This window comes from Amphiura filiformis, chromosome 11 (assembly GCF_039555335.1).
Source record: "Amphiura filiformis chromosome 11, Afil_fr2py, whole genome shotgun sequence".
In the NCBI taxonomy this organism is placed as follows: domain Eukaryota; kingdom Metazoa; phylum Echinodermata; class Ophiuroidea; order Amphilepidida; family Amphiuridae; genus Amphiura; species Amphiura filiformis.
In genome coordinates this window covers 19,153,125-19,167,089 of record NC_092638.1, presented here as the reverse complement: position 1 = coordinate 19,167,089, position 13,965 = coordinate 19,153,125, and the positions used below count along the sequence as shown (strand labels likewise).

The 13,965-nt window shown below is 38.7% G+C and overlaps 1 protein-coding gene and 1 long non-coding RNA gene across 2 annotated transcripts; both read left to right on the top strand.

Annotated features, from left to right (window-relative positions):
* Positions 1 to 4,664: 4,664 nt before the first annotated feature.
* Positions 4,665 to 6,134, top strand: LOC140163948 (uncharacterized). Its single transcript, XR_011860440.1, has 3 exons — positions 4,665 to 4,736; positions 5,603 to 5,713; positions 6,059 to 6,134. It is a non-coding gene; the product is annotated as an uncharacterized lncRNA (long non-coding RNA).
* A 22-nt stretch (positions 6,135 to 6,156) lies between these two features.
* Positions 6,157 to 12,073, top strand: LOC140164121 (tyrosine kinase receptor Cad96Ca-like). The gene is made up of 6 exons (XM_072187366.1): positions 6,157 to 6,240; positions 6,386 to 6,508; positions 6,789 to 6,903; positions 7,742 to 7,838; positions 10,549 to 10,648; positions 11,670 to 12,073. The coding sequence occupies exons 1-6, from the start codon at positions 6,157 to 6,159 to the stop codon at positions 11,874 to 11,876; spliced, it is 726 nt and encodes a 241-aa protein (XP_072043467.1). The 3' UTR covers positions 11,877 to 12,073.
* Positions 12,074 to 13,965: the final 1,892 nt, after the last annotated feature.

Genomic DNA, 13,965 nt, shown 5'->3' with positions numbered 1-13,965 from the left:
AAATGTGTCGCAAGAAACATATTCTTTTTAGGAAATGGAAGAAACACAAAAATATGAAATATATGTTAAATACAAAATTATCAGAAACAAATTATGTAACGAACTTAAGTATGCCAAACAAACTTTCTTTGACAATCTCCTTGACAATGATTCTCCTAGCAAACATTTTTGGAGTTATTGCAAGTCCAGGTCAGGTAAATCTCCAATCCCTGATAGTGTCCACCATAACGGCACGTCTGGTACCACTTCAGCTGAAATTGGCAATATTTTCTGTAATTTCTTTTCCGAATGCTTCAATGACTCCAATATTTCTGACATTCCAACTTTCCATTATGACATGTCTTCCTTTATCTCTCTTTGCAGTTGTTCCAGCGATAACATCCACCTCTTAATCTCCAAGCTTAACAACAACTCAGCCGCTGGGATTGATGGAATTACAAGCCTCATGCTGAAACACACTGTGGTTACTGTCTCGCCTATTCTTTCTGATATTTTCAACTTGAGTCTCATAACTGGCCGGATTCCTGATGCATGGAAACTATCTCGAGTGATCCCTGTTTTCAAGTCTGGGGATCCTCACGCTGCCTCTAACTACAGGCCAATCTCATTGCAACCAATTTGCAGTAAGCTTTTGGAGAAGGTCATTCATAGTCAAGTTCTGCAGCACCTCATCAGCAATAACGTTCTCACCAACAGACAGTTTGGTTTCTTACCCAAGTCTTCCACCACGGATGCACTATCAACTGCTCTCTATGAATGGTACAATCACCTTGAGGATCGCAAAAGCATCGCCATGGCTCTTTTTGACCTATCCAAAGCCTTTGACCGTGTCCCCCACAGTCCTCTGCTCCATAAACTCAGAGCTGTTGGTATTTCCGGCCCACTCCTCTCTTGGTTCAGGTCTTACCTGTCCAGCAGGTCCCAGTTGGTTGCTATCCGTGGTGTAGACTCTCAATCTGCTCCTGTGCTTTCTGGAGCTCCCCAGGGCTCTGTCCTGGGGCCTCTGATGTTTCTTGTCTATGTTAATGACTTGTGTCTTTCTTCCTTTTCTTTTAACAGTTCTCTTGTTCTTTATGCTGACGACACTACTCTCTTCAAGCCTATCTCTGCTCCTGAAGACCTGGTTGATTTCCAATCTGACATCGATTCCATCCAATCTTGGTTTTCCCTTAATCACCTTTCTGTCAATGCCTCCAAAACAAAAGTCATGGTCATTTCCACTAAGAAGGACCCTTTTCCGGATCTCAATCTCACTCTTGACAGCCTGCCCATTGAACGTGTGTCTTCTGCTAAATTTCTTGGTGTCTGGCTGTCTGACAAGCTTTCCTGGAATCTTCATATCGATCACATATGCAAAAAGGCTCGCAAAATCATCGGTCTTTCCAGTCCGCCCCTTCAGCATCCGTCACTCTTCTGGAGTATGGTTGTACTACCTGGCATCCGCTGAACATAACCCTTACCAACCGAGTTGGTGTTTGAGTTTACTCAAAGATTCGCCTGTCGTGTCATTCTTCAGTCTTGGAATCTCTCCAATGAGGACCTTCTCTTGGATTCCGATCTGCCTCTTCTAAGTAAGCGTCGTGATGTTGCTTCTCTGTGTCAGTTATTTAAGATCTTTGCCCATCTTTGTTCTTCTCCAAACCCTTTTCAGCCTCACCCCAGACCCGGTCTACAAAACCTCAATTCCCGCGCTGTTCAAGTTCCTTTCCGCCGGCTTTCACTGTCCCAGAGATCATTTTATCCGTTTGCCTCCTCCATCTGGAATTATCTCCCTGGAGGCCATTGTCAATGCTTCTTCCCTCCAGGCCTTCAAATTAGCCATTCAGTCCCACCTCCTCTAACCTGTTCGCCTTTATTTATTTGTTGTTTTATTTTATTATGTCTTGATTATATGTATTTTCTAGTAATGTTTTGATTTTAATGTAAAGACAATCCTTCAATTTATTGTGTTTTCAATATTGGATATGCCTGGCCTTGTGCCAAATGTTATAAATTTTTTTTTTTTTAAATCTTGCGAAGACGAAGAGAATGAGATGCTTTGTTTAATATTTGACCCTTGCAGAGGGCGCTGTTTGTCATATTGCTTGGGAGCTACCATGTGTTATACATTTGAAAATGTTAGCTGGTCGTTTGTGTTGTTGACGTATTAAGCAACATTTTGTAATTTTGACCAAGTGTACATCAGTGGCGTAGCGTGAATCATCATATATGAGGGGAGTACCGACCATAATAGGGTGGGGGCACCTGGCACAGTGTCATCGCCCCGATATCTTCATGGCAGAAATCGCCATGGTAGATTGAATCCACCGCCACACATGGCCATTATACATATCGACCTGTTAAATAGAATAGGCCGAAGGACATCTGACTAAGGCTACTGACAATAGCCCCGATTAGCTCGGTGACTCACCTCGCTGTGTGTCAGTCAAGCATGGTATGCCATAGGTCATATTCTTTTAGACAACCTTTACGATTGGCCTATACACTGCGCTATATAATTCGGCACATATAAATCAGAATTATTGCGGAATTATTGTCAGTTTTTGACTCAAGACGCAAGCTACTGTCTCAAAGCGCAAGCTAACGACTATCATATCTGTTCAAAATATATATTCATGTGCAAGGAACCACATCTGGTTTCTTTATACGAAATCATTTACGGGAGTTATTCATCATTTTCTAACCCGGTATCCGAAGATTTTCGTCTGATATCAAAATCGTGCATTGCAATTCACGTGTATCGATCCCGTGTATTCATTTTAGTGTCTCTGCTGCACCAAATAATTATTAGCCAGGCGATGCCGGTGTGCCTGGTCAGAGTTTGGGGGCACTAGCAGTTTTTCGGGAATTTTCATATATGGGATTTTCAAAATCTCCCCCGCACATTAATTCATTAAAAATTTGAAAACTTATTAAATAATTACTCCTTTCAGACGAACCATACGTTGAAGATTCAATTGTCTTACCAATTACTCTTAGTGTGTTCCTCAGCGTGGGATTGGTCTCAGGTTTAATGATATTCTTAAATTTCAAAGACTGTCGAAAACGACTTCACGTGAAGCGATCAATGTCACACAAGATTCGTCACACCGAGAAGGAGAAGGTGAAGGTTTCTGTACAGTTTGGCCTCTGGGTGAGTACTTGATCAGATCACTCTCCTTTGAAAGCCTTGTAATTGTTGTTGTTGTTTTGCTTTTGTTTTTTGGTGTTTATGGGTTTTTGTTTTGTTTTTGTTTTGTTTTTGTTTTGTTTTTGTTTTGTTTTTGTTTTGTTTTTGTTTTGTTTTTGTTTTGTTTTTGTTTTTGTTTTGTTTTTGTTTTGTTTTTTTGTTTTGTTTTTTTTGTTTTGTTTTTGTTTTGTTTTTGTTTTGTTTTTGTTTTGTTTTTGTTTTGTTTTTGTTTTGTTTTTGTTTTGTTTTTGTTTTGTTTTTGTTTTGTTTTTGTCTTGTTTTTGTTTTGTTTTTGTTTTGCTTTTGTTTTGTTTTTGTTTTGTTTTGTTTTTGTTTTTTGCCTTATTTTGCCTGCCTCCACCTCCGCCACATCTGTGGGATACTTTAACTTAACTATTTATGCATTCATATATCTTATTGTGTCCAAAAATATAGCTTCAAAACGTTATAATATGGCAATAACAACATATGGGGCTATCACTCATTCATATGATCATTTTACGACCGATTTTCGAATGAATATGATCATTTCAATTAGGAGATTGGTTTATAGAGGGACATATATAAAACCGTGTGAAAGCAATGGTAGCGTAATATTTACTACCATTGAATGACCTATGCATAATGCGCCAATCGGAGCCATAGATAGAACTTGGTGAAAAAAATAGTGCAAGTCGTAAGGGAGTGGGAAACTCAAAAACTTCATATTTATTATGCGCCTCTTATTTCACATATTGGAATCTATATTGTTCTTCTATCTGAGACACCAAATTGGTGCCCATAATGGTTTATTTTCTGGATTCCGTGAGCTCAATCTTTGGCGCCGATTGTCCAATTGACATAATTTGACGCCGTACACAGCTAACTTCCACCAGTTCTGGGCTAGTAGATCTAGTAATCCGCTTAAAAGTGGAAATTTTCTGTAAGACGTTGGACGGCGACGCCACTGTATGTGTAGTTGTTCGACGGCAATCAAACTGAAAGCAGAACCAAACCATTTCTTATCTCCTAGTGCAACGTAATGCCAAACAATACGAAATTAAAAACAAAAATATTGAATATTATCATTGAAGTAAAAAGTTTTGAATACTCAGAATTCTACATAATTATGATATGCAGACGCATTATACGGCCACAAAATAATTGTGCCTAAAATGTTTTGCTTTATTGTTTCCAACATACCTTTCCGGTAAATCCCGAAAGTCTGTTTGATTTAACCCTACATAACATCACTCCGATGCGTATATCGTTAGCGACCACCGTTACTGCGCATGTTGAATTCGCAGTATTTACACGTCGGCTTGTTATTTCGTATAATAGGCTTTCAGGATTTACCAAAGAGTTGGATTGTATTTTATTTAGGCAAAAGATGCTTTGAAGATCACATCATTTATAAACGCCATTCGCCCAGCTTCATCAGGACCAATTGACCCAAAGGAGTTTCCACGGAATAGACTCACCAAATTTGAGGAGCTTGGTGAGGGCGCTTTTGGTGCGGTCTACAAAGTGGAAGCAATAGGATTCATGGGCAGTGATTCGAAAGTAGTAGCGGTCAAAAAACTAAAAGGTTTGTTTTTGCGATTCGGGTTATTAAACTAAATAAAACACAAACTCATTGTTGTTGACTCGTTATCATCGCCGGTTTATCTTACCTTTATTATACATTATATTACATTTTTGGACCAATCCACGTATAGTAACACAAGCAAGTTAATTGCCTGTCAATTTGCATAATCCAAACTCAGTAACATGACAGAATATCAATATATCTTGTCTTTTGCTTATGTTTGGTAAAGTTGCTTTTTTTTGCTAATTTCATTTGATTTTAGGGAAAGGCTAACTTTCAGGCCATTTTTGGTCTTCCAGCCTTTTTCTCCATATGTATCGTGTTTGTATATTTTTTGATGTAATGTAATGTAAGGATTTTTATGGCAATAATGTGAATATGAATATACCTAGCCTCCTTTACAGCCGGTTTCAGTATTTCCTAACGAACCGTCTGCAATTAATTGAGCAGAAACAACGACTCTTGTGATTGGCTAGCATTCCAGTTAAATGCGTAAGACGACATTTGACGTATATTCTCACGACGCATACAATCTTGTGCCACAATGTTTAGGCCTATAGGCACATACTTGAGCTGATCGGAATACCACACTTCGACGTTATTCATTGTATAAAATTATATTAACATGACTCAAAAACCTAACCCTAACCCAATCCTTAACCCTAACCCTAAACCTTAATTATGGTGATGTTTCTGTCTTAAATGTCACTATTACATAACATAATGAAACTTATCACAATCAACTACCTCCTTCAAGCGCCTGACAGTGTGTGTGCGATTGAGCCACATGCAGTCTGTGCCCGAGACTAATCAATATCCTGCCGGATAGATTGTATTACGATCCTTTTTCTCTAATTTATTAACAGAGCCTGCTTCTAATATTGCAAAAACGGACTTTTTAAAAGAACTGAACCTCTACAAGTCTTTTGAACATCACCCCAATATAATTGCCATGTTGGGATATTGCACTGAAATAGGTAGGTATGCATAAGATCTTGTTGGTACGTTTTTAGCTATAATAAATAATAGTTATTGTTGTTGTTGTTGTTGTTGTTGTTGTTGTTGTTGTTGTTGTTGTTTTTGTTGTTGTTGCTGCTGCTGTTGCTATAACCGGTATTAGTGGAGCGTTGTCTTAGCAGCGGGATTCAATCTTTGTCAATAATTATTTATCTAACATCTAAGATATCTCTGAATTGCCCCTAGTGACAGAAATTTGGTTTCGTGAACCACGAATGCAAAGCTTTTTTAATCAAAAAAATCTCATCAAGGTTAAACACAATGATTACATTTGTCTATCAATATAATGACGTTATACATTTCAGAGCCATATTTGTTAATCTTGGAGTATGCTCCACACGGGAATCTCAAAGGTTATCTTGATATGACCAGAGCTGGCGGGAGTAGCTCGTGTCAGGAACAGATGTTGAAGTGTCTGAACCCGAATGATATCTTAACATTCGCCTATCAGATCGCTAATGGTATGGACTACCTGGCATCGAATGACGTAAGATATTATTAAATATCGTCATCAACATTATCGTCAAAGTCGTCATTTTCATCATCCTATCATTGTTATCGTCATCGTCATCATTGTCAAAAGTCATTATCAAAAAAATAATTAACATGTTGAATTTATAATTTTGTTCTAGTGTGTTCATCGTGACTTAGCGGCGCGTAATATTTTACTTGGCGAGGAGATGGTTTGTAAACTGAGTGATTTTGGTCTGGCAAGAGATCTAGCAGGAGAGACGCAGTACGAAATGAAATCAGAGGTATTGTCACTAAACACTTTAAAATTACTAATTTCACTTTTATAGAATTCTGATAAGGTTTAAGTAAATGGCATTGACACAATGTATTAAAGGTTTGTAGGTTGCGGGTAGGTTGACTCTAGTTGTAAATGTAACATTTTCAATACCAAAGTAATAATATTGGTATATAAATAATACAGCCAATAACCAATCGTGTCGCCCTACAACAGGGTCTAAAAATAATACCTTTATATTCTAAATAACAGGTTTAATCAATTTATGTTGTGCATTCCTTTTCCAGGGCGGTCGTGTTCCAATACGGTGGATGGCCCCTGAATCTGTATTCTATAATGTGTATACATCACAAAGTGACGTCTGGTCGTTTGGTATTTTATTATGGGAGCTGGTTACACTAGGTAGGATTATGTGGCCCTGTAATCTGTATAAACACAGAATAGTACTACTGTCAAAATTGTATTTTGTTGGCATGACCGTGCCGCAGACATGTGTGGCTAATAACCTTTGCAAAAGATTACATCGGTGATGTGCAATGTACGAATTCCAGATAAAACCAGTAAATTTTGAACTGAAAAATTATTGTTATAAACATACGTCGCAATACATTACTCTGTCGGACATCTCGTGTATTACGTGAAATATAATTTAAATCGGGTGCGTAAATCTAAAACTATTTACTCTCTGTTATGCAATTCCTTTTCCATAAACTTACTTACTACCCTGAATGTGGATCAAGTATAAATAAAAGTCGTAATTAAAGATACTAGTTCGCCTGACGTCATATGTCAATCAAACTCAGAATAAGTTGTCGCTGTGATTAAAAGGTCTGAACGCAGCGGAAGAACACCGTCCTCTATGTTTAGTTTTACACCTTCCAACATAAACCGTCTCAAACGGCTTCTTTCCTGAAGGTGCCATGTAACCGACATCGGTGGCCATTTTCTGTGATTCCTTTTCATCCCTAATGAACCTCCTTTTCACGCCCTACTAACCAATCACAGGGTAGTTTGATTTACAGGAACGTCAGGTGTCAGGTGTGAACTTGTATCTTTATTTCTGGCTTTAATTATACTTAACGCAGCTTACATCAATTCAAAATCCATCTACAGTGACTAAATTACCTGGCGTACACGTGGAAGTAAGCTTTGTGTAAGATATAACAATTTCTGAAAGTGAAGTGAGTATTCTCCTTTCAGCAATACAAATCGAACACGTTTTTGTATTATACTATTCCAGGTTCACATCCATACCCCGGAATGTCTGCCAGGCGACTGACTGCTAAAATACAAAATGGCTATAGGCTAAGTAAACCACCACACTGCAGCAATGAGATGTAAGTAAAAACAGAACAAAACTAGATGGCACAGTTGTGTTTGACCAAACACGAATATCGATGCCCGTGACCACACCTAACCTCCTTCCCCTATTCACAAACGAAAACTTGGTGAGCACCATGTGAAAGCCCTTGTTTTAAGCTTTCATTTGGTATACGTGTAATGCTCATAACACTAGACTGGCCCACACTCTCTCTAATACCCTACCAAGACTTCACTCTCTTTTATACCCCATCAGACCATCACTCTCTCTAAAGCACCACCAGACTGGACCACATTTTCTCTAATACCCCATTAGAATACATCTAGGGTCATGGGTCATCATTGTACCAAGTATGAACTCCGAGGGCGCTGTTGTTCTTGAGCTAGAGCTGTTTGAAATTTGATACATATTGTTCACTGTAGCCCATGACCTTTTACCTCTGGGGTCGATGTTACTTCAGGCAATATAGAAGGGTCATGGGCCATCATTGTACCAAGCATGAACCCTGAGGCCGCTATAGTTCTTGAGCTAAAGCGGTTTTAAAAATTTACACATATTGCTACCTGTAGCCTGTGACCTTTGACCTCTGGGGTCGTGGCTACCATAAGTTATTTTTAGTGATCATCGGCCATTATTATACTAAGTATGAACCCTGAGGGCGCTATAGTTCTTGAGATAGAGATGCTTCAAATTTTACATAATATTGCTCCCTGTAGCCCATGACCTTTGACATCTGGGGTCAAGGCTAACCCAGGAATTTTTTAGGGGTCACGGGCCATCACTATACCAACCCTCGTTTCATCTTTTCTGTTTCGGGAGCTCTATTGTTCAGAAACGAAAACGCAAGGGATTTATGTGAATTGATCTGCTCCTTGAATTCATTGAAGTACCAATCAGCTGATTTCAATAGGTAGATACCTGCATGCCTGTTGTTAATAAAGGCTGGATAAGACAAGAATGGAACACCCACAGTGTGTGGATGACCGGTGTTTTTAGTGGTCTAGCGCCCCTTTCGCTCGCTTTAATGTCCTCTAATACCGATAGGCCTTTGATGTTGGTAAACTGATTCACATGTAATGTGACAAAATGCCAATCCGAATGAAAAGGTCGAATTTTCTGTAAAAACGTTGAAATATAGGCCCAATTGTCAGATTAACAATTGATTGTCATACCATGTCATATTTATTCAACATCATCATCATCATCATCATCATCATCATCATCATCATCATCATCATCATCATCATCATCATCTCATCTCATCTCATCTCCTCTCCTCTCCTCTCCTCCTCTCTCTCCTCTCCTCTCTCTCCTCTCCTCTCTCTCTCCTCTCCTCCCTCTACCAGATCATCTCCGCGTCTCATCATCCCCACTCTCTCAAATAATATACATTTAAAATAGATTTGAGTCTGGCAATTTTGCCTGAAGCAATTATCAGATTACCAATTCCAATGAAAGAAATCCTATTAGTTTCACTTCAACGCACTTCTCTGGTGTTGCATATTACCAAGTTTTAAGGTGTATTTGGGACGAAAATAATTCCCCATTTAATCGCTACATACGCATAATATGACCGATTTTTGCGCGATTGCACGTCGAACAAGTATACGTAATTCTTGGCAACACTGATTACTATTGATTTAATTTATATTAATCATGTTAATGTATATTTCGACGCTGAGTTATTTTCAGGAGATACTCCCGCTTAGGCTGGAGTACCTATACACCCAACGCAAGTCAATTGAAGCCGTACACTTTATCGCGAATTTACCACCGTAAAATTTAGACACTTCTTTTGTCTAGATTAGCATCAACCCTCTCATCTCACGTTTTTCATGTCAGAAATTAACATAACTCCCGAAACCGAAACAGAAGTTATCTTCGTTCAACTTTTCTGTAGTCAACAAAAGACTAGAATAAAAGGATTGTTCACACGTACCATGCTAGCACTTCAAAATAACAATGAGATCCGAAACCGAAACCGGAAACCGAAACAGAAACAGAAAAGATGAAAGGGCCACAAGTTTGGGCCCAGAGGCTACTCTGGTTCTTGAGCTAGAGGAGTGCAAAGAAGTGGTCTTAAGAAGATGAAGAAGGATGAAAACCGAAGACTAAACACAAAAATACAATATCTATGCCCCGTTCCACTGGCATAGATAACATGCAAACAAACAAAACACAAGTGATACGCTTTACTACATTAAATTCAGAAAGATTTGTATTTTTTTCATAATACCGTGCACCTATGATTTATGATGACAGAAGCGCAGTCATCCTCCCGGTTCGATCGTGCAATCAATCTATCTTACCATGTAGTAACACCGTGTCTATTCGCTGTCGTAGACCGACGTCACTTCCTGCCGAGGTCACAACTACTTCCCTAGTGATGGATCAAGCGGTTTGCATGACAACGCTGTGCACGTTGATGTTCTGTTGTTTGAAAATCAATTTTTAGCCATTTCTTATGTGTTTCATTGCCTAGTAAAGCTTTTGCAAGATGTTTTTTTTTCTCAAATTATGAGGTTTCAGGTCTTAAATATAACTGGTAATTTAAAATTTTGATCTATAAATTCCATACATTGATACCGCTATTGTGGTTCTTATGAAAGGGTGATCCAGTCGCTATGGTAACGCTCCGGGGTCACCAATGTGACGCCAAGTCTACGACAGCGAATAGTATTGTTTTTTGTCAAAAAAATACATAGTAATCAACTTTGTCATCGCAGGTACTCGATAATGTATGAGTGTTGGCATGCGGACCCCAAACAAAGGCCGTCATTCCATGAGCTGTATGAGAATATCACAAAAATGCTAGCGGATGCGCAGGTTCGTTTCTTTAACAAATAAAAATAAAAATTAAGAAAAAGTAATGATTTACGTAGCAAGAAACTATAATTATAATATTAGCAAGTTACCTATAATATTAACAATGCATTGTCGCTGCAGACACTCTGTAAAGTATAGACCATTCTCTTAGGCGATACCGTAAAACCTCGTCTACAAGCATATAGAGTGTTTTTGATGAAAGCTAAATTAATCCAGGCGCCATCCATCCACAAAATTAGAACATTATGAAATTTTAGCAAACAAATTACCTATACAAGCATATACAAACAACTTTTGTAAGACCACTCTATTGCATTGGTATATTATGGCTGGTTCGTTTTAATAATAGCCTTCATCAAAATCGCTCTTTATGCTTGTAGACGAGGTTTTACGGTATAACTCATTCCACTGCATTGGTAACTTAAAGCCATATTATAACATTTGCTGAGGAGAACGCCCTCAAAATTTGTTTAAATTCTGTTTTTTATACGATTGTAATGTACTTTAGTCAATAAAGATACTCTGCAAAAATCAAGACTTTAGGTGCTGTAGTTTTGTCAAAATCCGAGATTTTGAATAAAACGATGGAACCGTTGTTTTATTATTACGATGGAAATATTAGTCGAACACGTATGCACAGTACGTACACGGCGTGCGGGATACACATACACACACATCCCGAGGATCGTACCGTATTACAACCGCGGGAGTAACATGCATGGGCGCTAGTAGTAAATTTCAATTTTCTATGCTTTACCTCACTTGTTCGGCTCAAAATTGAAAGGGGACATATCTGACAGTAAAAGCTAACATTATATGGAAAATAAATACTAATCTATTTTTACAGAAATGTTATAATATATGGCTTTAACACAGTTGCTGGTTTATTCAAGCAACTCCATTAAAGCTGCACTTTTCGTGTCACCGCAGTTACGTAGTAATTAATCTGTAGGTGTTCAGTAGAACCAAGGAACTATTAAATATCATGAATATTTAGGTTATTGTATATTGTACTTTACAGAACTACCTTGAGATGTCTGATTTTGATGTGTCTGAGTACGAATATTTCACTCGAACAGAGGTTACCGGTTTTACTGGAGCGACAAGTGGAGAGACGTGTAACTCTTCGGACTCCAATGAAAGCACCGACCCTGCGAGGTATGTGGTTGAACCAGGAAACCTACTGAAACCGAGAGAAGCCGAATGTTCAGTTGTGTGCGAACTGTAAACCGCAGAATTGAAGGCGTTCGACTATGGTGCGAGAGGTTGCGGGTTCGAACCCTGGTGGTGCCTAGTACGCTCTCGTGGAAAAAATTGAGTTAGCTTGAAATTCCCCTGGACAAGGAACTTACTGCTAATTGTCTCGTTGTAACCCGAACGAAACTCGGGGAGCTGATCCTGGTTGCGAAGGTTATTTGTAGAATGTCTAGGGTGTGCGCTCTTGATGCAGCAAAGTCCCTGATTTGTTGTTAAATGGTTTACGGAATGATGTGGGGCCGTAGTGGTCAGCGACAACCTGTAAAGTGTGCTGAGGCTTGTGGATCAACGTCTAGGCGTTGTGCCTGTGCGTAGCGCACTATAAATCACTGCGCTTTTTTTTTCTTTTTTTTGAAGTGGATCAACAAAACGATTGTCTGATTGTGCACAAAACTTGAAGTATCAGAGTTGAACTCACGTGCTTGATCGTGCACAAATCATGAAATGTCACCAACCGTCTGAAATGTCAGTTATACATCTTGACAATGAAAGTGTGTGAATTGTGCGCAAAGTGTGAACTTAATTGCCTGATTGTGCGCAAATCATGACGTGTCAGAGTTGAATTCAATTACCGTGCGCAAAATCTTGAAGTACCCGAGTTGAACTCAAATGCCTGACTATGCAAAAGAGAAAAGTGTCAGAGTTGAACCCAATTATTAACTCAATTGCCCGATTGTCCACAAACTATGACGTGTCAGGTAGCTACATCTTGACTAATAAAAGTGGGTTGACCTTGAAACTTGAAGTGTGAACTCAATAGCCTGGTTGTGCACAAATCTTCGCAAGTATGTGTCAGAGTTGAAATCAATTACTAAGTACCTGATTGCGTGCAAATGTCAGATTTGAAGTGAAACTGCGCGCAAAACATAAAGAATAGTCAACACCTTGGCGCCAATGAAGCTGATGAGTTCGCCATTGGAGAAATGGTCACGGCGTTATCATAATGGCGTTTAACAGGATGACACTGCCTTAGAACTATAACAAAACAAAGTAAGCAAAAATACTGAATTGACTTTCGTCAGCACAAAATGGTGGCATTATTCGGTTGGTCAACAAAGATGTCCGTTGAAGTATATCGATAATAATGCACTAGTCTCACCTGTGGCACCATTTGAAAATATCTCAAACAAGATGTGGTTTCAAAATACAACTTTATCAAAACTTTATCAGATTATTTAAAAATGGGGGTTAATTGCCTACTCAAACACACAACCGATGCTCACGCCTAAATACCAAATGCGTACTGGTGGCATACTCTTGCGTATCACACAATGAAACAAACATTTTATAGCAAAAGATTTTGTTTTTGTCTTTTTACCTTTGACAGAGAGCGGTGAGAGCGAGAGAATGGTCCGATAGGGTCAATTTGGCTGTGTTCGCTCACTTAAACGTCAAATGACACTGCACGTATGTAATCTGCAGAAACACGTACTTATAATAATAGCGATTCAGGTTGAAGAAATTGTAGAATCCCACGGCTTACATTGCATTATTTACGCAGACGATACACAAGTGTATGTCACCTTCAAATCTTGTGAATTGGACACTGTACGTTGTAATTTTTTTTTTTTTCCATTGTCGAATTCTGTTTTAAGGATATCAAGTGTTGGATGGTGAAAAACATGCTTCTGCTAAATGACAGCAGAACAGAATTTTTGCATCTTCATTCTCGTTTTTTACAAACTACACAGCATGTCAACAGTATCAGCAATTTTCTCTGATTTATCCCTGTTTTTCTAAACCATGACCGGCAGAGCCACTAGCCACTGATATAACAGCAGCAGTAGGTGGACAAGACTTACAGAGATCAGAATAAAAATAAGTTGAGAAGAAAAAAAAAATTGTTCACTCTGCCAGATTAATCTGAGTTCACATTTTGGGTTTTTTTTTATGTATTTTATTTGGATGCCCTGCGGATCTGTTATCTTACTAGAGCAAGTTGCGCTTGCTGAGAGTGATGTGCTGGTAACATCTCCTCTCCAGGTTTTTTTCTACGTCACTGTTGTGCCGGTCACATCATAATCAGTGCTTCGTATATTCTCGCTTTTTATCATTATTAA